A 25,852-nucleotide genomic window follows, 5' to 3' on the forward strand; every position below is an offset into this window, starting at 1 on the left:
TCTTTTACACCCACATCCCATCTAATAGCCAATTCTATCATCTCTACTTTCAAAACATCATTAATTTTTTTAATCAAATCTAAGATGCCACCAATTCTGAAGATGTATTTTGTGTGCCACTAAGAAAGAAAAAATGCTGCCAAATTATGGCATTTTTATGGCCACCAGTTTTAATGTACATTCCAATAGCAGAGATTAAAGTGTAAAAGATGGGCATCGTTTTGAATCAATAATACAGGCCTTTTCCAGAATCCAGCGTCTCACCACCTTCACAGCTACCACCCAAGTTCATTTTTAGGTTTTCCTCCCTGATTATCACAGTGGCCTCTTTTTTTTTTTTTTTAATATATTTTATTGATTTTTTACAGAGAGGAAGGAAGAGGGATAGAGAGTTAGAAACATCGATGAGAGAGAAACATCGATCAGCTGCCTCTTGCACACCTCCTACTGGGATGTGCCCGCAACCAAGTTACATGCCCTTGACCGGAATCGAACCTGTGACCCTTCAGTCCGCAGGCTGACGCTCTATCCACTGAGCCAAACCGGTTTTGGCCACAGTGGCCTCTTTACTTATCTTCCTGCTTTTGCCCTTCCTCCTCCATCACCTGCCCCCAGCTTATTCTCACGGCAGCCAGTGTCCTCTTTAAATGGTGAGTCAGCTCATGTCACTCCTCTGCTCAAGTCTTTACTGCTCCCAATCTCTCATTCAGAGTAAAAGCCAGTCTTCACAGTGGCCCATAGGACCCTTCATGCTCTGGTTTCTTGTCACTTTTCTGATTTCCTCTCCAGCCAGTCCCCCTCTCTCTCACTTTGCTTTATTTTATTTTTTGGTTGTTAATCCTCATCATGGAAATTCTTCCATGACTTTTCAGAGAGTGAAAGGGAGGGAGGGATAGGGGAGAGAGAGAAAGAGAGAAACATCGATGTGAGAGGGACTGGTTGCTCCCCACACACCCCCCGATGGGGCAGGGAGAGAACCTGCAACCCAGGTACATGCCCTTGACCGGGAGTCGAACCCCTGACACCTTGGTGCTCCAGGTGATATTCTAATCGCTGAACTCCACAGGCCAGGGCTCACTCACTTTGCTTTAGCACAGTGGCTGCCTAGCTGTTTCTCCAACATACTGAACACACCTTACGGCCTTCACACTGGTTGTTTCTTCTCCCTGATGCTCTTCTTTAGATATCCCTGTGACTTCTTCCTGTCTTTACGCTCACACCCCTCCCTCTTCAGTGAGGCCTCTCCTGCTCCCAACCTACTCCCCTTCCACCAACTCCAGAGAAACTTGACTCTCCTCTCCTACTTATTTTTCTCAATGTCACTTATAGCCATGTGACAGACTGTATATTTTACTTTATTTTGTTTATTGTCTGTTTCCCCGACACTAAATGTAAGCTCCATGAGTGTAGGGGTTCCCTCCCCCCATTGAGTTCCCTTCAGAACATAGACGATAGTAGGTGTTCAGTAATGCTTCAGATAGAATTAAAGCTGCCAACAGTGAGGACATTAACGAAGAGTGCTGTCTTGTCCTTCCTCATGCTCAGGATGACGCTTGGTTATGTGAGTGACCATTGGGCACAGTATGTGAGCCACAACCAGGGCGTGGGGTTGGCCCTGGAGCCCTACTCCATGGAGAAACTACAGGTTGAATTTGATGAGCTGTTTTTGAGAGCTGTCCTCCATGTGCTGAAAGCCAAAAGGTAAGAAGTATGACGATAAGTGTTGAGAAATGGCTCCCTGGCTAGTGAGAAAGATTGACATGAAAGTATTGACTGAAGTAGATTCCTTGTAATGCCTTAGCGTGTTTCCTCTGGTCCTTACCTTGGGAAAGTTCATGGGCTTTAGTTTCCTTATCTATAGTGCTGACTGAAATGATCTCTCTTTCAGGTTTCTCTTAGTCTTAAAATAACTGGATTCTGAGATCTATTTTTTTTTAAATATATTTTATTGATTTTTTACAGAGAGGAAGGGAGAGGGATAGAGAGTTAGAAACATCGATGAGAGAGAAACATCGATCAGCTGCCTCCTGCACACCCCCCACTGGGGACGTGCCCGCAACCAAGGTACATGCCCTTGACCGGAATCGAACCTGGGACCCTTCAGTCTGCAGGCCGACGCTCTATCCACTGAGCCAAACCGGTTTCGGCCTGAGATCTAGTTTTGACGCCCCTGAACTTGGGGTGGCTTTGAGCAGGGGATGGCCTCTACTTCACACCCACCTGGTGCCCGCAGAGAGGCAGAGTAGGTGCTCAGTGCATGGTACAGATGATTTTCTGACTTCCTCGTTCAAGTCGTGAGGAGTCAGTGGAGGGTTTCTGACTCCCTCCTCAACCACTACCCGTGAACCTGCACGCTTGCTCAGGCACACGCATCCACACCTCTGCAGCCTGTCTGTCACTCAGCTCTTAAAAGAATCTTTGCTTCAAAATCCAGTTCTGCCCTTAGGACCATCCTCTCTGTGCCTTAGTAGCCTCCTGTGTGAATTGGGGATAATATCAATAGCAGTGCTTGCCTTGGTTTTAGTGAGGATGGAATGAGGTGATATAAGCATGAAGCAGTGGTTACAACAGCGCCTGGCACAGACTGAGTCCTTTGTGCGGATTTCCTGTGACTGATCTATCCTCAGGGTGTTGATGACCGAGACATGTTAGAAAAATCACTGTAGTATGATTTAAGAATTTTTTTTCCTGTCAGAGCTGAAGGTTTGTCTGCTTTCTCAGTGTGGTGAGGGTGACTGATAATATAAAATGCTTCCTGCTCTTTTTAAAACACGCAGACTTGGCATTTGGCTGTTTATGTCGGAAATGCCTTTTGGGACACTGTCGGTCCAGATGCTCTGGAAGCTCTTCTACCTCATGCACCAGGCGGAGAGCGGGACCCTGGAGACTCTCTGCACCGCCCTCCCACCCGTGGAGTGTAAGAAGCAGCTGCAAGGTATAGCCCCCCCCCCCCCGAAACAGGCATCCTCTTTTCCCACCTGTGCGCCTGTCCTCTGCATTGCTTTCTTCTCTTCACTCTTAGAAGGTCTAAGGGAATGTTTTACTTTGCGTATTTGGGTGGTAATTTTGAAATTTGAGAGACTGCTTTGTGGTTTTTGACTTATTAGAATATAGTTCCAGATTTCATTATTCTAGAAATGCTCTGGATAGTAATTTCTATGGTAAACCCAGTTCGTGGATGGGAAATGAAAATGGGGTTGCTAAATGCTCCATGGAGTTATTATTTTTTTAAATTATTATTATTTTATTGATTTTAGAGAAGGGAGAGGGAGAGAGAGATAGAAATAACAATGATGAGAGAGAATCATTGATTGGCTGCCTCCTGCACGCCACCTGCTGGGGATTGAGCCCGCAACCTGGGCATGTGCCTTTGACAGGAATTGAACCTGGGACCCTTCAGTCTGCAGGCCGACGCTCTATCCACTGAGCCAAACCAGCTAGGGCCCCATGGAGTTATTTTGAAGATACAGGAAATTTGATGTACTACCTTCCATATCTCAAATGTGTGCGCATATGAAAAGCACTGTTGGCTTGTTGCCTTCTTACTGTGGAAAGGTCTGTCAGGGGAATGTGTTTTCTAAACAGACTCTATTTTTCTTCATTCTATGTAACTTGCCTTTGCAGCATTTAGTTTTCTGTCATGCATTGCAAAGCTATTGACTAATACTGCCCCCTATTGGCAAAATGTAATGTTGCTTACATGGCATCCTCTGAGAAATAGGCAAAACTTACACAGGGTGTGGCAAAAGTAGGTTTATAGTTGTGAGTATGTGAAAGTTTTTATTTATTAATTATTGTATTATTTTCCATATGAACAGCTGTAAGCCTACTTTTACCCCACCCTGTATACTGTGTGTCACATTCATCAGTATTTCAGTCATTGTTATAATCAGTTTCTTGCCCCAAATTTTCATTTATAGTCAAATCTCTTTAGTTTGGAATGCCATGCTTGTGCTGAGTAGTTTGCCAGTCTTAGTGGTTTTCATTAGCAGGGTTGCCATTCATTTGCCTGGTAATTTTCAAGTAGCTTCAAGTTTGCCTTTGAAGATGTCTCACCTAGTGACAGTACTAGTGCTTTGCAGTTGACAAAGCTCTTTACCAGTGATATGTCATTTAATCTTAAATAAACTTTGGAAGCAGATGAGGAAACTGAGGCTTGAAGATGTTAAATGTCAACTCTGAGGCTACATTATAGTTAAAGTAGGAAATTTATCTGGCCCAGCCTTCTTCTTGGTGCCTGTAGAAATCCATTCTGGAACAAAGAAAGAGAGTTTTTGTTGTCTTGTTTTAGCAGGAAAGAAATGAAAGTTTAACCACGTGTATACCTCCTGTATACACAGGAGAGACCCAGGCACACTGAGTAACTTCAAGAAAGAACTTTTGTATCTTTACATATTTCTGAATGTCTTTTAAATTTTATATCTCCTTTCTCTCTGGAAGAGTAATTAAAGTGATATATATTTATTGTTTCCCCATTTTAATTTTTTTGATTTGAACTTGCAGACCCAGAACATTTTGTGAACTTTGAGAAGTGTCTTTCTTCCATGAATAGCTCAGAAGAGATTTGCCTTCTGACTACATTTGCTCAGATGGCTCAGGCCCGGAGAGCCGATGTGGATGAAGACTTCGTAAAAATTATTGTTCTGGAGATATACGAGGTTAGAATATTAAGTTTTAGAAGTCAGCTAAAAAATATTTTCTTTTGGATTATCCCCTCATTGATTCTTTTGGAATTGCTTTAAAAAGTAAAAGTGACTGTTGTGTACTGTCTGCTCTCATGGGAGCTGGTAATCAAAGGAACATCATCCTATATAATAAAAGTCTAATATGCTAAGTGTCCGGTCGTTCGGTCATCTGTTCAACCAATCAAAGCGTAATATGCTAATGATATGCTAAGGCCGTTAATTGCTCGCTATGACGTGCACTAACAACCAGGGGGCAGACAGTCAACTGGTCGATGAGTCACTGTGACATGCACTGACCACCAGGGGGGCAGATGCTCTGACCAGTAGGTTAGCTTGCTGCTGGGGTCCAGCCGATAAGGATGGCCAGACATGCCCTGGAGCCCTCCCATGGTTCCTTCCCAGCTGGCCAACCTCCTGTATCCCTCCCCGGCCCCGATTGTGCACTGGTGGCATCCCTTGGCCTAGCCTGCACCCTCTCGCAATCCAGGACCCCTCAGGGGATGTCGGAGAGCCGGTTTTGGCCTGATCCTGCAGGCCAGGCCGAGGGACCCCACTGGTGCACGAATTCGTGCACTGGGCCTCTAGTTTTACTATAAGGAGAGTATTGAAAATATGAATCATCCCCATTCCATTACCTCCTATTATTTTTTGACATTTGATGCATGAGTTTTGATAAAGAATAGACACTCTGAACACAGCCTGATATTCATAGTTTTTTTTTTCTTTTTTAAGTATTTTTTTTATTGATTTCAGAGAAGAAGAGAGAAGTGGGGAGAGAGAAATTTCAGTGATGAGGAGAATCATTGATTGGCTGCCTACTATATGCCCCACACTGGGAATTGAGCCTGCATCCTGGGCATGTGCCTAACCGGGAATTGAACCGCAAACTCCTGATTCATAGGTTGACGTTCAGCTACTGATAGAACTAGGCCAGTGGTCGGCAAACTCATTAGTCAACAGAGCCAAATATCAACAGTACAACGATTGAAATTTCTTTTGAGAGCCACATTTTTTAAACTTAAATTTCTTCTAACGCCACTTCTTCAAAATAGACTAGCCCAGGCCATGGTATTTTGTGGAAGAGCCACACTCAAGGGGCCAAAGAGCCGCATGTGGCTTGCGAGCCGCAGTTTGCCAACCACGGAACTAGGCGATACTCATAGTTTCTATACTGTCTGTTGTCTCCGCCCTCCTTCTCCGTCCCTGCCAATAATTTGGAAATCTGGCTTTTAAGTCAGTTTAAATGAGATGATGAAAAGAATACTGAATCTGGAGTTAGAAGGCCTGGATTTCTTTTCAATTTTCTATTAATTGCCCATCTCGTATCAGTAAAGATACCTTACCACTCTTGGCTTCAGTTTCCTCATCTATAAAATGACAGGCTGGGCCCTGGCCAATGTGGCTCAGTTGGTTGGGTGTCATCCCGTGCACTGAAATCCTACTGGTTCGATTCCGGCCAGGGCACATGTCTGGGTTGTGGGTTCGATCCCCAGTGGGGGGTATGCAGTAGGCAGGCTATTGATGTTATTAGGCTCTCACATTAATGTTTCTCTCTCTCCCTCTCCTATCCTCTCTCTCTCTAAACAATAAAAAATATTTTAAAAATAAAATAAAATGATTGGCTGAGATGAGATTCTCGTTTTCTTCACTTTTTCACTGAGCCATCCCTGACAATGGAGGAGAGTGAATTTTGGACTCCTGTATGTCTAAGGACATAGCCCTAAATGGTTATTAAAATTTTCATTGGAGTTTTGTGTATATTAAAATAAAAGTATATTTCAATTTAGGCTGTCATTTATCAGTTTATCCTCATAAAAAGTATTTGCTCCAGCCGTAGCCAGTTTTGCTCAGTGGTGAGAGCATCGGCCCTCGGACTGAAAGGTCGCAGGTTCAATTCTGGTCAAGTGCACGTACCTCTGTTGGAGGCTCAATCCCCAGCCCCAGTAGGGATGTATGCGGGAGGCAACTGATCGATGTGTCTCTTTCACCTCGAAGTTTCTCTCTCTGTCTCTCCCTCTCCCTTCCACTTTCTAAAAATCAATGGAAAAAATATTCTCAGGTGAGGATTAACAACAACAACAAAAGTATTTCCTCCAAACTATTCAAGTAAACTCCAGTAAAATTATGTTTCAAGAAGATTCTCTGAGTTTATTATCCTCAGTTTAGTAATCCAGTTTGAGACTGGCCGAGGGGATGAATTCTTTTCCAGGACCAAATAAGCTATTAAGCTGTTCTTATGCTTGTATGTCGCAACCATGCATGAGGCTAAGGCCTGGATGCATCTGCAATCCCAGACTATCTCCATGTTGTGGAAAAATTGGGGTAGAGGTATGTTTTCACATGCATTAAAATTGCTTTAGCAGTGGATCTCAGCATTCTCCAAATCCTAAAGTAACATTTCTGCTCTTGAATAATGTTTCAAGTGTTTTGACCAGTACTCACAGTAAAAACTACATTCTGTATTACATTCTGATGCTGTGTGTGCACATGTGTAAATTCTTACATGAAATTAAAGGAATACTTAATTTTAAGTGGATGCACTCGCACACTTTTCTGTTCTATTTTACTTTACTGTTATTTTTCTGTTCTAGTCCATTGTATTTAAAAAGTAAATGCTGGCACCACTGGATTGTAGTCTGTAGTTTGGGAGACATTGTTCAAGAGGAACTGGTAAACATTGATGTTTTAGGAGCTCTTGTAGTTGGGGATCTTATTTTGTAGGAGAGAATATGTATTTCCATGAAATGCATTCTGAGTTTTATCATTTTAGTGATTTCCTCAAGTTTAGAAAAGTTTTACATGGAAGGGACTATTTTATTGCTACTTCAGGGTTTACTTTCTGAATCCAGCACATGAAATCATTGTTACATAGTTACCTTTCCCCTCTATTCTCTCTCCTTCCACGTCCCACCTTCAGGGAACACACTTTGTTCTCTGAGGTTCTGACATATTTTTGAACATTGTGTGAGTTGAGGCTGTGTTTTTTCACTTTACTTGAAAACGTATCGAAGTAAATTATGGAAATGTGTTTTGACAGATAATTGGTATTAAAAGTGCCATCTCCACTCCCTCCCACTTTTAGGTATCTTATGTAACCCTGTCCACCAGAGAGACTTTTTCAAAGGTTGGTCGAGAGCTTTTAGGGGCCATCACAGCTGTTCACCCAGAGATAATTTCTATCCTTTTGGATAGAGTTCAAGACACCATTGACCAGGTTGGAATGGTAAGAGCACTGCTTTTGTTTATTTGTTTGTTTCTTTTCCCCTTTTCCCTTTAAATCCTGGAGTAATGGAGCAGTGGGCAAAATAGGGAGGCTGTTGGGAATGAGTGAGTCATGGGCACCACAGGATGAAGAGAACATTTAGTGTCCTGGGCTCTGTGCCATTCACATGCCTTCTTGGGATCAGCTGCTTCTTATAGAAAGCTGTGATTGTTTTTCTTTAATCTCCTCAAAATGACCTTTCTACCTCCTTCAATAGCAGGTTTTTACTTTAAATAATTAGCTATAAAGCCTATAGCTTATTAACAGTTTTTATTTCATAATTTTGTTTGGCTTTCATAATTTTATATTTTACCCTCAGAAGAAACAACTCTGATTGAGAAATAAGGCACTATTTAAATAAGTCAAAAGCAAAATTAAAAGCAGTAGTTTGAGTTGAGCAAGACACATACAGTTTTTTTCTGTATTTTTCACAATCACTTTTGTAATCTTTATGTAGTTCTTTTGTTTGTTAATCCTCGTCAGAAGGTATTTTTTCTATTGATTTTTAGGGAGAGTGGAAGAGAGAGGGAAAGATAGAAAGAAACATCGATGTGAGAGAAACACATCGTTTGGTTGCCTCCTGCACAAGCCCTGATCAGCGCCCAGGCCAGGGAGGAGCCTGCCACTAGGGTACATGCCTTTGACCAGAATCGAACCCAGGACCCTTTGGTCTTCAGGCCAGCGCTCTATCCACTGAGCAAAACTGGCCAGGGCTTTATATAGTTTTTAATAACAGCTTTATTGAGATATAATTCAAATACCATACAATTCATATACCATACATTGTATCTAGAATGTAGAAGTCAATGTATTTTCATATTTTCACTGAAATGTACAACCATTACCACTGTCAATTTTAGGACATTTTTATTATCTCAGAAAGCAACCACATACTTATTAGCTGTCATGCTCTATCCTTTCATCCTCTCCAGCCCTAAGCAACCACTGATCTACTCTCTCTCTATAGTTTTGACTCTTCTGCACATTTCATATAAATGGAATAATGTACACAGGTCTTTTGTGACCAGCATCTTTCGTTAGCATGTTTTCCAGGATCATCCGTATTATAGCAGGTGCTAAATATTCATTTTTAATATTAACATTTTTAATATTCATTTGATTTGGTTGTCCATTTCACGTCTCTAAAAATCAAACAAAATCCATTTTTCTTTGGAGAAAAAATTTTGTAAGCAGTTTAATGATGTAGTATTGTATATAGGATTGTCTCTAAGTTTTGATTTTAATTATTATCATTTTCTTCTTAATAAGGTGTCTTTATACTTGTTTAAAGAACTGCCTTTGTATCTTTGGCGACCTTCTGCATCTGAGATAGCTGTGATTCGGGATTGGTTATTGAATTGTGACCTGACAATGGTGAAGAACAAATTGGCCTGTGTCATTCTAGAAGGACTGAATTGGGGATTTGGTGAACAGGTATGTGTTAAAACCATTCCTAGAGCAGCGATTTTCAACCTTTTCCATCTCATGGCACACATAAGCTAATTATTAAAATTCTGCAGCTCACCAAAAAATACACGTTTTGCTAATCTGACAATAAATAGGTATAATTTTTTTTCATTCACACCAGCTGGCTATTGTGTTGGCTGTTGTCATTATTTTATTTGACAGTCTAAGGGAAAAGAGGTCAGTGCCCCTGACTAAATAGGTATTGCACATTTTAAAATTTCTTGCGGCACACTGGTTGAAAATTGCGGCTGTAGAAACTGCAGGCTCTCGTTTCAGAGAAACATTTTCTCAAAACATTAACCTTTCCGAGTATCATTTGCAAGATCTGCAGATTCTTTTAGCTGTGTCAGAGTTTAGGATCTTCTCTTTCATTCTGTTTTTGCAGAGTGAGCATCCTCTGAATGAAGATACATTGTTCCACATTGAAAGTTCTTTCCTTTTTTTAAAGACAATTTGTATCTGTTGTTTTATCTTTGGCTATTTACTGCAGTTCCTCCTAATTGCCTCTCCTGCCTCTAGTCCTTCCTCTTCCTGCATTTTGTCTTGCTTGCACGTCATTGTCAGATTTGTCTTCCGAAGCACTTCGGGTTGATTGAGAGCCTGAGCCAGCCTGGGCTCTATTCCCACTCTGCCCCCTCCTGGCTCTGTGACTCTGGGCAAGCTCTTATGCTCTCTGGGCCTCAGTTGCTCATCTCTAAGCATCAATATTAATAAGCTTGCTTCATAGGGTTTTTGTAAGGATTCAGTAGCTTAGGACATGGTAAAACATGACAGTTCCTGGCACACGCCAAGTACTCAATGGTGGTGGTTTTTATTAACAATGGTTTATTATTATTTTTAAGGCCTTGCTACCTATCGAATGTCTCCAAAGATGTCAGGTCAAGTGATTTTAAAAAAATTTTTAAATTATTTTTTAGTCCTCACCTGAGTTTTCCATTGATTTTTAGAGAGAGTGGAAGAGAGAGGGAAAGACAGAGATAAATATTGATGTGAGCTCTGACCAGGGCTGGGGCCTGGTTGGGGGACGAACCTGCAACCAAGGTATGTGCCCTTGATTGGAATTGAACCCGGAACCATTCGGTCCACAGGCCTACACTCTATCCATTGAGCCAAACCGGCTAGGGCTCAAGTGATTTTTGACTGTTAAACCCTTCCTGTCTCTTTACCCTAGGCCTTAGTAGTGGACTCCGTGATCAAAATATTTAAACATTTTTAAGGGGAAATGGGAGAGCACTTAGCCCTCTCCAGTTGCCTGCCACTTTTTGTCTGAGCAAGTCATTTAGTCCTCATGGTCATGGTCAGTGGTTTGCCTGAACATGATTCCTGTTGTACAGATGAGAACACTGAGGCCAGGGAGCTCTTCTTCTAGGGCAGTGGTCGGCAAACCGCAGCTCGCGAGCCGCAGTTTGCAGCTCTGTTGACTAATGAGTTTGCCGAACACTGCTTTAGGGTGACCCTGACCACGTGGGACTGCCCATGGGTTCATGTGGGCCTTCTCTCTCTCAGGTGCTGGTGGGTGGGCGCTGCAGGGGCCTGTTCTCCACCTTCACACTCTCTGACTTGTGACTGGCCCCCACCCTGCCAGGTCCCCCTTTTCTCAGAGAGCTGCATGAAGATTCTCCTGTCACTCTCCTTTGTTAAGAGTTAGAAAGGTCATCTTCTATGAGAGGGTTAAAGAATGTGTTTCTTCAGGCTGCAGAGGAAGAATGGGTGGAAAAAATTTTTTTAAAGGCCTTTTAATAGCTTTTCTTGAAAAATATATTTTTATTGATTTTAGACAGAGGAAGGGAGAGGGAGAGAGAGAGAGGAAAAAAACATAGATGTGAGAGAAAAACATTGATCGGTTGTCTACTGCATGCGCCCCAACTGGGGTTCAAACCTGCAACCTGGGCATGTGCCCTGACTGGGAATCAAACCAGCAACCTTTCAGTGCATGGGACAATGCTCAGCCAACTGAGCTACACCAGCCAGGGCTCGATGGAAATTTAATAGACAACTTTAAACTCCTGAAAATTATATCTGTGTTGTTGAGTATTTTTTATATTTTCAATGCTTATAGAACAAGAAAAGGGAATATAGACTTAATTTATTAAATATCTCCCTGTTTAGTAATAATTAAACATATTCCTGGTTTGTGGCAATGCCCTTAAACTTATAACTTTATAGAGATTCTAGGGAAAGGGAGGAGGATTACATTCAAAGATACCTTTTATGGCTAGAGTCTGGGATGACTCAGGTCTAAACCTATCTAGGTACAGTGTAATGTTTCTTTAAAATAAGATTTTAATTCCCCCCTGCCATTGTCATTTTATAAATTAATCATTAGGGAATGTGGTTTTTAGAAAATTTAGCTTCTGCATCCAAGATCCTTTTTCACTATTCAATCTAGCCTTTTGGTTTAAAGGTATATTAAAAAAAATCAAGATTGCATATTTGTGCTTAATATTCTCTTCAATAGGGTACCCTGCATCTGGATCAAGCAGTCCATGCTGAAGTGGCTTTAACGATTCTTGAAGCGTACCAGAAATACCTCGCACAGAAGCCATATGCTGGGCTTCTTTCTGAAAGTATGAAGCAGGTATTGCCTTCTCTTATGTATTGAGAACATACATCTCTCTTATAAATGGCCTGGGTGGATAAAGTTACAGTATTTACCCTATGGGTGGGTAAAAATTTTCCTTTAAGAAGTAGCCCACATCTGACCATTTTATTTTTAAAATTTTTTATTAAGGTATTATATGTGTACATATCTTACCATTGCCCCCCCCCCCCCCCCCCCATGACCATTTTAATATCATGGAATTTGAGTTGAGCTACAGAGGTGTGCTGGAGCTGACTGTACTGGCTCAGGAGAACTGATTGGGACATTTTCAAGAACTCTGCAAGCCAGATTAACCTGTTAGTAGCTTGAAATTGACCATGGTGGGAGTTTTTTTAAACCACCAAAATTGGCAAATGTATGAATGTGTTTCCTCAACTCCAACTGGTTGTTAAACTTCTTTAACAGCATACCATTTTTTTGCATAATCACTTTTATATTATTATTGTTTTGCTTGGCCTGACTCAGATCAAGTTCACAAAAAGACTAGCAAGTAAGCAGAAGTGGCCACTTTGAGAAATTGCTTTAATTTAGTGTCACAAACACGAATACCAGTAAGTGATATGTTCTCTCTTTCGACAGCATTATTGATCACAAAGGAGAGGGATGGGTTAGTTTACTGATTTAATGTGCACATGACTAATCTGGTTCAAAATATATCATTGTTTTAGGTTTCATATTTGGCCAGTATTGTTCGATATGGAGAGACACCTGAGACCTCATTTAACCAATGGGCCTGGAACTTGATCTTGAGGTTAAAACTGCACAAAAATGATTACGGAATGCAGCAGAATTGTCCAACTGTTCCCTTCTCCAGCACTGTGCCTGACATGACAGAGTCACCCACGTTTCATCCCCTCTTGAAGGCTGTTAAAGCGGGCGTTCCCATTGGCTGTTATCTGGCCTTAGCTATGACGGTGGTGGGCCACAGGTACAGTGTTTGGGCTGAAATCTTACAGTCAGTGATACTAGAATCTCCTCCTTCACATCCCAAGGTCTGAGGCCTCCATTAAACCTATCTAGAGTAATCAGGGCCAAAGCATAAGCCGTAATTAATAGCCTATCAAGGGGAAATGTTGCCCAAACTCATATGACACATTTGTAAGTTACCTTGTGAGACACAGAAAGTTACCTTGTTACATTATGAAGTGTTGTACGTGTTACCCAGTGTGGAATGCTTATGTCAGCAGTTGTATTTATTCTTTTCCTCAGAATAATAATCAAATAAAAACAATTGCTCACCTGTACAGAATTTTAAAGTGATGGCAGCCCTGGTTCCTCCGCTAAAGGGAGCTGAAATGCTTGATGAGTCACATGCTTCTCTGGGATGAGCTCATAGCTGTCTGTATCCCTCCCCTGGAGCATGTATCCTGCTGTATTGTAGTTGTCTGCTTAATTTTATCAGGGGTCTTCCCTGAGGTTAGAACTCGGGAACTGTGTTTGTCTTGTGTTACCAGAAACAATTAGTGAATGAGTTCTTAGTTGGTTAAAAATTCTCTTCTTTAAAGATCATTTTTTTCTACAATGTATTAATTTTTTTCTAGCCTACCCATTTTTCTAAAAACCTCTCTGAACTATGCTTTCTGGTTCTTGCATTTCATACTCATTGTAACACCTTTTTAGCATTCTGATTTCAATGTCATGTTCCACATTGAGTATATTTTCAGTGGGATGCCAGTTGTCCTATCAGCTGTTAGTGTTCGGCCTTGTGCTATAGAGCAGGAGAGATATGGAGTTCTTAGACAGTTGTCCTCAGGTTGTTGACAGTTTGGTGGAGATGGTAGACAGAAAACAATGGTCAGAACTAAAGATATAGCCCTAACTGGTTTGGCTCAGTGGATAGAGCGTCGGCCTGCAGACTGAAGGGCCCCAGGTTTGATTCCTGTCAAGGGCATGTACCTTGGTTGTGGACACATCCCCAGTAGGGGGTGTGCAGGAGGCAGCTGATTGATGTTTCTCTCTTATCGGTGTTTCTAACTCTCTATCCCTTGCCCTTCCTCTCTGTAAAAAAATCAATAAAATATATTTTAAAAAAAAGAACTAAAGATATACTCATGGACTGTGTGATATGTATAGAGCAGCGGTTCTTAATGGAGTTGCTCTTTAAATCACTTTTGGAGTGATTCTAAAAATACCAGTGCAGGGGAGAGGGTGATAGTAATCCTGATCTAATTGGTCTGAGGGGCCAGGTCTCCAGATTATTCTAATATACAGCATGGATTGAGAACCACCACTATGAGCAGGAAGAATTTAAAGGAATAAAAGTAATTAGAGCAGATTACCTTCATGGAGGAGCTAAGCTTTGGAGAGGAGTCTTAATTAGAAAAGGTGTCCTAGGCTAAGGAGCAGAGTGGTGACTCTCACCTCCTCCAGAGGATCAGCAACCACACACAGTGTTGAAGATTCAGCCCAAGATCACCCCTCCACCCTGCAGCACCTGCACATCCTGAGCTGCATATTCACTGTGCTGTAGTGTATAAGTTTATCTCCCTCTCCTTCAAGGTCAGGGCATTGTCTCATTCACCTTTGTACATCCAGAACTTGTACTTAGTAGGTACTGATTGATGAATATGAGAAGGAGCACCAGGTGTCTGAGAGGCTAGGAGGAAGTGGGCGGGGGAGGGAGTGATGAAAGAAATACTTCTGAGTGAAGCCTGTGATTCCTGTTGGTGAATGGAGGTGATCAGATAGGTCAGTAGGGCCAAGTTATTGACAAATTTGAAGGTCAGGTTAAAGGGTAGAATTGATCTACCAGGAAGAGGGAGATGTTATATAGGCCTCTTGGAAGGTACTCTGCATTGTTTCCAGTAGCTCTAGTGTCATTCACAGTTTACTGTATCTCAGGTTCCTCATCTTTAAAATGGAAATAATAATAGTTTTGGATTTTATGAGGCCTTAGTGAGTGTTATACATTTAACATGCATAGAACAGTGTCTGGCATGTGAATTCTTTGAATGGTGTTCTAAACTTAATTGTTTCATGATTTCTTTAATTTTTTGTAATCATTTTGGGACTATAGCTTCTTATTGATACTGCTACAGGTCCCCTCTAAAGATAAATACTTGTTTACTGCTAATTACTGGATTCTGAATGGGAGTGAGGGTAAGGATAAGGGTTTTTTTGGAGGGGCTGAACTCTAGTGTAAAAGTCCACCATGTTCATCTGGGATGTATATATATTAGAACTAAAGTGAATTTTGTGAATGGGCTTGAGGTTTGGGGTAGAGTATGCAAAAGATAAGTTGTACTTGAATATAACATCACAGATAGTTCAGAGGACAGCAGTCAAAAAAATTACCCAGAATCTTTCTCACCCTAATACAACATTGTTGGGTTTTATTGTTATTGTTTTGATTATTTTTATGCAATATTTTTCCTTTGCTCTTTTTTAGAGTTATAAATGTACTAGAGGCCGGTGCACGAATTTGTGCACCAGTAGGGTCCCTTGGCCTGGCCTGCGGGATCAGGCCAAAACCGGCTCTCTGATATCCCCCAGAAGGTCCCAGATTGCAAGAGGGCGCAGGCCAGGCCGAGGGACCCCACCAGTGCACCATCGGGGCAGGTTGGGATGCAGGAGGTTGGCCAGCTGGGGAGGGACCACATGAGGGCTCCAGGGCGTGTCTGGCCTGTCTCGCTCAGTCCTGATCAGCCGGACCCCGGCAGCAAGCTAACCTGGTCGGAGCGTCTGCCCCCTGGTGGTCAGTGCACGTCACAGCGAGCGGTTGAGTGGCCTTAGCATATCATTAGCATATTATGCTTTGATTGGTTGAATGGACCACCAGACACTTAGCATATTAGGCTTTTATTATATAGGATGCCACTGCAACACAATGAGCATTTTGGTGTGGTATCATCCCTGTGTGTTTTACCCCTCTATATAACTTTTTTACTAGTAGTTGTAATCAGAAGTATAACATTTTATGTTTTTCCCCCCTCTATTGTTATAGCAGAAGTATTTTTTTCATGTTGCCCATGGCCATCAAATGCATTATCTAAAAATTGTGCAATAATATTCCCATTGAATGGATTTTCTCAATATTTACATGTCATTTTGGCCTCCGAGTTTGCAATTATAAATAATTCTGAAAAGCACATTTTTATATGGGTTATCTTTCTTTTTTTCTATCTTTGAGATTATTTCTTAAAGGTAGATTCTCTGGAGTAAATTTTGATACCAAAATGGTTTCAGAAGACCTTTGCCAGAGTATACTGTCAGATTGAGCTCACCTTTGAGTCTTCTCTTTGCTGTGACTACCTTGTGGGACTAGCGAAAAATGAGAACCCCTTAACTCTTAGCAGAAGCACCATTTGGGAGACAAAATAGGGTAGCAGCAAGCACTCTGGACTAGAAATTTGCAAACTTGGGTTCTCATTTTGACCCTACACTAGGAAATTACCAGGTGTACCGGTTAATAATGCGGATTTTATAATCAAAGAAAACATGATAATTTCAAGAGAAACATCAAAAGTGCTTTATTCAAAATAATGTCCATCGCTAGCTACACATTTCCCCCATCTTTCAGGTAATCTGTGGATACCGTCCCAATAGAACTTTTCTTGTTTTGAGGCAAACCATTCAGAGACCCAATTTTCCACTTCTTCGTACGTTTTGAAGTGCTGCTCAGAAAGTGCATGTGCCATCGATCGGAGTAAGTGGTAATCTGAAGGAGCAAGGTCTGGTGAATACAGCGGGTGGGTTAATACTTCCCAGGCAATATCTTTTAATGTGTTTTTAACTGGTTTTGAAGTGTGTGATGGTGCATCATCATGAAGCAAAATTACTTTGCTGTGTCTTCTGGCCCATTCTGGTCTTTTTACGATCAAAGTGTGGTTCAGATTGAGTATTTGTTGTTTGTAGCTATCAGTATTAATGGTTTCACCTGGTTTTAGAAGCGCATAATACACCACACCTTCTTGATCCCACCAAACGCAGAGCATTGTCTTCTTTCCGAAGCCATTTGGCCTTGCAGTCGATGTTGATGGTTGACCTGAATCAACCCATGATTTTGTGCATTTGGGATTCTCAAAATAAATCCACTTTTCATCACCAGTCACAGTTTGGTGCAAAAAAGACTTTCTTTCATGCCGTTGAAGCAACATTTTATTGATGACTTCGGTTTTCCATTTGTCTTTCGTTCAGTTGATGTGGCACCCGTTTTCCTTCCTTTAAAATCTTTCCTATTGCTTGTAAATGATCGGAAATTGTTTGCTGAGCAATGTTTGATCTTTCTGCAAGTTGTTTTTGAGTTTGACACGCATCTTCATCTAAAAATGCTTGTAATTGTTGATCTTCAAACTTTTTCGGTTGACCTGGATGTTCTTTGTCTTTCACATGGAAATCATCACTTTTAAAGTGTTTAAACCAGTGTTCACAAGTATCTTGAGATGGAGCATGTTCACCATAAGTTTCCTGAAGTATATGATAACCTTCAGCAGCACTTTTCTTCAAAATAATGAATTAAAACTTCCTGCAAATGCTCTTTTTTTGACACAAAAATTTGACATTTTTAAACTTAAAAATATCTATGATGTTAACACCTTAATTTGACATATGAAGTTTTGAAGCTTGCTGTCAATACAACAAAATAGCATACATATCAAATTGCATGTATATCAACATATGTGCAACTCCATCTAGTGAAAAAAATCCGCAGTATTAACTGGTACACCTAGTATGTGAATTTGGGCACATACTTCACCTTCCTCATCTATAAAACGAAAATATAGATGAACTTTTAAGTTCCTTTGTACTTCCAGAGTTCTGATTCTAATATTTCTGTGTGAAGTTTGTGTATGCAAGAATGTGCTAGAGACCTAAGGTAATCCTTGGTAGCATGCAGACTGACAGCTCACTGGAAGGACATCAGTGTATGAACTGGCTGCCTTGTATGCTCATTGCCTTTTTCTTTTTCAATAGCATTGAGAAGTTCTGTGCCGAAGGCATCCCACTGTTGGGAATTCTGGTCCAGTCGAGGCATTTGAGAACGGTGGTCCATGTCCTGGATAAGATTCTGCCTTTGTTCTACCCTTGCCAGTATTACCTTCTGAAGAATGAGCAGTAAGTAGAGAACAGCTTGGCAGGTACAGATGACTGTGTCTCTGGTTTCTGTGTGCTGCTCCCATCTGTACAGTGGTGAGCAAAGCAGGCTGGGCATTGCTCTCAGACAAGGAGGTTATCACATCCTCAGGATGCAGTTACTGGTTTTAAGGACCATGAAGGGTGCTATGTGAGAGGTTAATGGGTTAGATGTATTTTAGATAAGTGCCCATACGCGACCTGTGTGAAGTTGACACCCAAGACAATATTGTGGAATGATTTTGTTAACATTTCTGCTTTTGTTAGTGAAGTGGGGAGTGTAGAAGGGATATTGGGGCACATTGGAGTGTTTTTCCTCAGATGCTCTTTAATTTGCACGTGTTTGTATGTCTTGGGGCTGTTCATACCCTTCTCCAGGTGAATAGAATTCCATTTAACCCACATAAAATGGGAAAACTTGATTCTTTTGAAATTCTTGAAGATTTATCAGAATCCCTGAATAGAGCTTTGGTCTAAAAATAGGATCACTTTAATATTTTTCTTCTTTCTCATAAGTAATTACCCACTGGAAATTCTGTTGACTTTGTTTGGGAGATAAAGTGTGTCGTTGTATGTGTTGGCAGGTTTTTGTCACACCTCCTGCTGTTCCTGCACTTGGACAGTGGCGTCCCTCAGGGTGTCACACAGCAGGTCACCCACAAGGTGGCACAGCATCTGACTGGAGCCAGCCATGGGGACAATGTGAAGCTTCTCAACAGCATGATCCAGGTCAGGGCCCTTCCCAAGCATCCCAAGTGCCAGCGCATCTACATGTTGGTCATTCCAGAGCTCTTTGTACAGTCCTTTAGGCCAAGAAAGTCAGCAGATTGGGGTTTGGGAGTGGAAGTAGATATTATTTTGTTGGTGTTTTAAAAAATGGGAGGTTGGTTATTACCTTTCACCTCACCTGAGCCCTTTCTCCATAGGCCCACATATCTGTAAGCACTCAGCCCAATGAGGTGGGCCCCATTGCCGTGTTGGAGTTTTGGGTTCAGGCTCTAATAAGCCAACATCTTTGGTTCCGAGAACAACCCATCCTTTTCCTTATGGACCACTTGTGTAAAACAGCTTTTCAGCTGATGCAGGAGGACTGTGTGCAGAAATTACTCTACCAGCAACATAAGGTAAACCTATTAGAGAATTTATCTTTCAGGCCCTTGCTAGATAGTAGCCTTAAGAAGCTTCCCCCCAAAACACCGTTCTCAGCACTACTCTGTGGCTAAAAAAGCTTGCCTAACTGGTGTCTTATCTCAGTAACCGCAGTCCATTGGCTCAGATCCCCATAAAGCCAAAGAAATATCCCTGCACCCCCATTACATTTGGCTGTAATACATTGCCTGGGTCTGTTGTTGCTGGTGGACTAATGAATTATTGAAATCCATGTCTTACCAGAATCTTACATTGTAGTAAGATAATTGCTGATATTCCTGAAAAGGTCATTGATAAGTTTTTTTTAAAGCCTCCTCTCTCTGCTCCAATCCTCTCCCCGGTGTAGAATGCTTTGGGTTACCACTGTGACCGGAGTCTGCTCTCTTCCTTGGTGAGCTGGATCGTGGCCGGCAACATCACTCCTTCGTTTGTGGAGAGCTTGGCCACGCCCACTCAGGTAGGAAACCCTCAGGAGCATTTGTTACCTCAGTGAACTTTAATATCTTTATCATCCTTACTAGAACATTATTTCTAGCCTGCCATAACTAGCATTGACATAGCACTCACTAGGAAAGTACGTCTTCATTTCACCCTCACAGTAGTCTCTGCTGAGGTTGCACTGTCACTGTTTCTGTTTCACAGAGGTTTGATGGCATTAGTGGTTAGCTCAAGTTCAGACAGCTCGAGACCAGACCCGGTTTGCCTGGCTGCACAGCCTGGCCAGCCCCATGGCAGAGTGATTAAGAGTGGACACTAGAGCCAGAGGGTGCTGCCATTTGCTTAGCAGGAAGCTTAGCACTGTGCCCTGGGCAGCGTGCTTACCTCTCTGTCCTCAGTTTCCTCAGCTGTCGAAAGGAAATAACGATTGCACCAACTTGTAAAGCATTAGAACAGTGCTTAGCATGTAGTGCTCACTAGGTGTTGGCTGTTATTATTGCTGTCATCATTCTCACCAGCACATTATTTTCATCATTATTATCACCTCTTAGACTTCGTGTTGAATTACGCTTTTTTCATCACTTAAGCCAGTAGTAACATCCTTCACCTCCCATCAGTCTTACCTCCTGCTTATGCTTCTTGGGATCTAGCTGAAGCCAACTCCTTGCTGTTACCTGCTCATGTCTTTGCCTTTGCCTAGCTCAGTGGTCGGCAAACTGCGGCTCACGAGCCACATGCAGCTCTTTGGCCCCTTGAATGTGGCTCTTCCACAAAATAGCATGGCCTGGGCAAGTCTTATTTTGAAGAAGTGGCATTAGAAGAAGTTTAAGTTTAAAAAATTTGGCTCTCAAAAGAAATTTCAATCATTGTCCTGTGGATATTTGGCTCTGTTGACTAATGAGTTTGCCGACCACTGGCCTAGCTGATTGCTTACTAGGCATGCCTTTTCCTCCAGTCTCTACATAGAGCCTTCTCTGAACATGCCCCCCCTCCTCTGGCTTCCCATAGCACTTTACTCCTGACTCAGTAGTCACCACTACACACTTCCACATTTGGTTACTTACATATTAGTCTTGTCTCCTGTTGGAAGGAAAACTTCTTCTTTTTTTTTTTTTTAAAAAAAAAGTTTTTATTGATTTCAGAGAGAAGTTGGGAGAGGGAGAAAGAGATAGAAACATCAATGATGAGAAAGAATCATAGATCAGCTGCCTCCTGCACACCCCTTAACAGGGATCGAGTCTGCAACCTGGGCATGTTCCCTGACCGGGAATCGAACTGTGACTTCCTGGTTCATGGGTCTATGCTCAATCACTGAGCCACACCGACTGGGCTAGATGGAAAACTTCTTAAGAGCAGAGCTTGTGTCTACCTCTATTTCCTGTCTTCCATGCATATAGAAACTGCCCGCTAAATATTTTTGAGCAAACAAATATCCTCTTTTACTAAAAAGGAATTTGACATTTTTAAGTGAACTATTTTATCTGAATTTATATCTGTGATAAGAGTATAGATAGGTATGAAAACTGTTAATTTTAGAAACGCTAAATATTTGTTGATTGAGATCTATGATAGGAAAGATATTAGTTTGTGGATTATCAGGCTGTATTTTCTTTGTCCAAGTGAGCTGCTGATTGCTCTCCTGTTACCTGCTTCATCGTAGGTGTGGTTTGCATGGACCGTCCTGAACATGGAGTCCATCTTTGAAGAAGATTCTCAGCTCAGAAGAGTTGTTGAAGGGGAATTGGTTATAAACCCTTCTTTCACTCCTGACCAAGCTTTGAAGGTGCAAATAGCAGTTCTGCATTTGAGTGGGAGAAGGTGGTTTATACTTTGATGCTAATGGATTCATCTGTAGCTTTTGAACACCTATGTTTTCTTTTGTTGTGAATGTTTGGAAAGCACATAACTAGACCAACGTAGAAAATGTTATACTTGAAGTATATGCATCCTTCCCAGGGTTCATTTCACATTGAGAGCCACACTAATTATTAAAGGCCGTGCTCATTGCATGTGAAGGAGATCACCGGTGTTTTAGAGCAATTTCCAGTGTGTCCCTCGTGCATCAGAATCTCCTGGAGATCTTGGACTCCCAACTTCTGAAATTCTGAGTTTGGAGTAGGATCAGGAATTTTATTTTTAAAAACTCCCTAGCTGATCCTCAGGCTCACTAAAATCCGAGAAAGACTGGAACAAAGCTTTAGAACTAACTAAGTGCCCTCTCTTTTAGGTTCCCCCAAGCATGTCAAACTCGTGGCCAGCAGGCTGCATGCCTCATTTAAATGCCGGCTGTGAGTTTGACATTCTTGGACTATAGACTTTGCTTTGGGGTTTCAGAGCCTATTAAACAATTTATCACTCTTGAAAGTCCTTTTAAAAATCTAATTTTCAAGAGATTGATAAAGTTTGACAGTAAACTTTACTTTTGGTTTTCATCTCCTATTTCCTTTTTTTTTTTTTTAAATAAACGTTTGCTGCTTTATTTTTATTTATTTATTATTATTTACTAGAGGCCTGGTGCACGACATTCGTGCACTGGGGGGGAGGGGTCCCTCGGCCCAGCTTGTGCCCTCTGGCAGTCTGGGACCCCTCGTTCCTTACTGCCCACCTGCAGCAGAGGTGGGAGAGGCTCCCGCCACCCCCGCTGCACTCACTCACCAGCTATGAGCCTGGCTTCTGGCTGAGAGGCGCTCCCCCTGTGGGAGCACACTGACCACCAGGGGCAGCTCCTGCATTGAGCATCTGCCCCCTGGTGGTCAGTGCATTCATAGTGACCGGTTGTTCTGCAGTTCGGTCGATTTGCATATTAGGGTTTTATTATATAGGATTTTTAAATATATTTTTATTTCAGATAGGAAGGGAGAGGGGGAGAGAGAGAAAAACATCAATGATGAGAGAGAATCATTGATCGGCTGCCTCCTGCACACCCCCACACTGGGGATAGAGACTGCAACCAGGCATGTGCCCTTGACCAGAATTGAACCTGGGACCCTTCAGTCCATAGGCCGGCGCTCTATCCACTGAGCCAAACCCGCCAGGGCTATCTCCTACTTTCTTGCACTGTAGTGTTTAATATGCAAAGACATAAAGGCATGTCAAGGCATGGACATGAGGTTAGACAAGGTGACAGTTGAGACTCTTTTCATTTCTAGAGTCTGTGAAATGTTTTGACAGAAGAAAAGCTACCCCTTATCTCCTGCTAACAAGGAGGTTAAAGTGTTAGCTAGTGGGTTGGAGGAGTAAGTTCTGGATCATTTAGAAAGAGCAAACTTTGCACTTGTGTTCATTTCATGGCTGCTCACAGCCCCACCTCTTCTGTAGAAAGCCCAGGCCCAGCTGAAGCTCCCCCTCGTCCCGTCACTGCAGAGGCTTCTGGTCTACCGCTGGGCCCACCAGGCTCTCGTCACTCCATCTGATCACCCTCTTCTGCCGCTCATCTGGCAGAAGTTCTTCCTGCTGTACCTGCATCGCCCAGGACCGCAATACGGGTAGGTAGCCAGTATCATCGTCCGTTTCTGTGACTCCTTCCTGCCTTAGCACTGCTCTGCTGCACTGAGTTCTCACACTGAGGCGAGTGGTTGGAGTCTTCTCAGCTAGAAGTCTCCCTTCCTTCTTCACAATTATTGGACTAGACCTTTTTTGAGTTCAGGGTATCTTGTGGCAACTCTCTCTTTACCATCTCCCATACCCAACGTGGGAAGACGACACCCTGGAACCTCTGGAAATGCAAAGGGAGAGAAATTGCCCCAGATAGGCTGCTTGTGTGAATGTCATGGGACTCGTTGGAGAAGATTTGTGATGAGTTAAGCAGGTGTGGACAAAGGCCGAGCTGTGTCTGGCAGCCCTTGGGCTGGTCCTGGGGACGTCCAACATTTCCATTGGATGTGAAGGGACTGACCAGCTGGAACTGCCCACTGTTACTGACCATTGATCTTTAGCTCCAATTCAATTCCTAGCTCATCTTTCACTACCTTAACTCGCTTCCTTGAAACATAAATGTTAATTCTTTGAAACTTCTGTTTTCTACCGGATTGCAAGTTCTCCAAGAGCAGAGACTATTTTTAAAATATATGTATTTTTATTGATTTCAGAGAGGAAGGGAGAGGGAGAGATAGAAACATCAATGAAAGAGAATCATTGATTGGCTGCCTCCTGCATGTCCCCCCCCCACCACCTCACTGGGGATCGAGCCCTTAACCAGGGCATGTGCCATTGACCAGAATTGAACCTGAAACCCTTCAGTTCACAGGCTGATGCTCTGTCCACTGAGCCAAACTGGCTAGGGTGAGGAGAGACTATTTTTAATCTCTTCTGTACCTCTAAGTGGTGATAATATCTTGAATTTGCATAGCATTTCATTAAAAAAAACTATTTTCATATATACCATCTTGTTGGAGCCTCATAATAACTGTTATGGTAGAACTGGTATGTATTAATTTAATGCAGTATATACACAGCTATAGTAAATTGACTTGTTATTATGATTTTGTGGTCACATAAGAGGTACATCGTGTATTGATCTTGTTGTGATCTATGCTTGTATGTCTTAAGGCTACCCATAGATGGTTGTATTGGAAGAAGATTTTTCCAAAGCCCTGCACATATTAATTTGTTGAAAGAAATGAAGAGGCGCCTGACTGAGGTAGCTGATTTCCACCACACAGCGAGCAAGGCCCTCCGTGTTCCAGCAGAGGGCAGTGAAGGGCCACCCGAGAGCCAGGCTGGCACCCCTGCTTACCTGACTTCACCCGAGCTGCACACCGAGCTAGTGAGGTAACACGTGGTCGTTTAGCCATTACATGTTGTTTGCAGCACAGTACTGTGCTGGGGCGGTTATGTGTTTCTAAACTACTAGATGTTATTCTCTTGTTAGATTCACTAGGGAAGGCAGCTTTGACTATAGGTTTATGTCTTGTAGTGTTTCTCTTCCTATGTTTCTTGTGGGAAATGAATCAGCAATTTGTGTATACCTCTGTTGAGTACCTGGAGTCTTAAACCAGATCTTAAATCAGAGGCTTATGTCATTTTTTTAATGTAAAAGCAGAAATAAACCTGAACAATTGGCTGTGTCAGGTGAACAAGTGAAGCCTGCTTGGTAGTTTTGTAAAAGAAATAAATGAGCATGGCAGGGCTCTTTAAGTGGGAGTTCATAGGCCTCTTAGGGGGATTTCAGGACCCACCTGGGGTGGGATCCAGTAATCTCCCAAAACTGCTTCTAAAATCGGCACAATATTGGCATCCCCAAAAGGTTAAGAACTTTGAAATAAGTTTGGGTCCCTATTCCATTTTCCTTCACCTTTCACTTATTTTTTTAATATATTTTAATAAATATGTTTTTATTGATTTCAGAGAGGAAAGGAGAGGGATAGAGAGATAGAAACATCAATGATGAGAGAGAATCATCGGCTGCCTCCTGCACGTCCCCTACTGGGGATCAAGCCCACAACCTGGGCATGTGCCCTTGACCGCAATCAAACCTGGGACCCTTCAATCCACAGGCTGACACTCTGTCCACTGAACCAAACCAGCCAGGGCCCTTCACCTTTCATTTATAGGTTTGCTGTAAACTTATTAGTCTTGTAAGTAAGACATTAAAAATGGCTCTCTATGTTAGTCCTGGGAACAAAATGTCTTGGTGTGGACGCCCTGTGCTTGGAGCCAGCAGTGAGGCTCGGGCTTGACATCAGAGCCCTAGGGCTGTCTCTCAGCCTCCAGATGATTTCTCTCTGTTTCACTTGCTCGAAGGAAAACTGATGGTTAACCAGGCTTAACCAGTGGGAAGACTTTATCTTTGAACATTTAGATCAGCGAAGAAAGTCTCTGCTGTTCCCTTCTGCCCCTCATAACTCCCTCTTCCTTTGTCGTATTGGTAAAGTGTCCATCTAATCAAATCAGAGGCTGGAAGAGAGATCCACACCAGCCTCTTCCCTGGAAGAGCTCAAACCCCAGTCTTGGCTCTCTTCCTACACAGACCACCCCAGAGGTAAGGGAGGTAATTTTCCACTTCATTGAGCAAAGCCAAGTCTCGCACCTCCGCCCAGTTCCCCACCCAGTCACTCGTGTGCTGGAGACTACTCTGGTACCTTTTGCTGTAAACAGCTGCTTACAGTACCACTGATTTTAGCTAAATGGACTGTGTTCCTTATTAAAACAAAAAATAAAAACAAAGGAAACATTAAA

General features: G+C 42.3%; 1 protein-coding gene across 2 annotated transcripts in view; it reads left to right on the forward strand.

The window, feature by feature from the left end:
• The window catches only part of EPG5 (ectopic P-granules 5 autophagy tethering factor), an 88,409-nt gene that overhangs the window by 20,119 nt on the left and 42,438 nt on the right, over positions 1–25,852 (forward strand). For both annotated transcript variants that reach the window (XM_080684728.1, XM_080684729.1), the window contains exons 10-23: positions 1,546–1,701; positions 2,778–2,935; positions 4,504–4,658; positions 7,768–7,908; positions 9,217–9,381; positions 11,873–11,992; positions 12,685–12,944; positions 17,930–18,070; positions 18,673–18,817; positions 19,015–19,212; positions 19,584–19,694; positions 21,336–21,458; positions 22,994–23,160; positions 24,224–24,445. In XM_080684728.1, the coding sequence (XP_080540854.1) occupies positions 1,546–1,701; positions 2,778–2,935; positions 4,504–4,658; positions 7,768–7,908; positions 9,217–9,381; positions 11,873–11,992; positions 12,685–12,944; positions 17,930–18,070; positions 18,673–18,817; positions 19,015–19,212; positions 19,584–19,694; positions 21,336–21,458; positions 22,994–23,160; positions 24,224–24,445 (2,262 nt within the window). The remainder of the gene's footprint in view (positions 1–1,545; positions 1,702–2,777; positions 2,936–4,503; positions 4,659–7,767; positions 7,909–9,216; positions 9,382–11,872; positions 11,993–12,684; positions 12,945–17,929; positions 18,071–18,672; positions 18,818–19,014; positions 19,213–19,583; positions 19,695–21,335; positions 21,459–22,993; positions 23,161–24,223; positions 24,446–25,852) is intronic.

This window comes from Plecotus auritus (assembly GCF_963455305.1).
Source record: "Plecotus auritus genome assembly, chromosome: 8".
Classification (NCBI taxonomy): Eukaryota; Metazoa; Chordata; class Mammalia; order Chiroptera; family Vespertilionidae; genus Plecotus; species Plecotus auritus.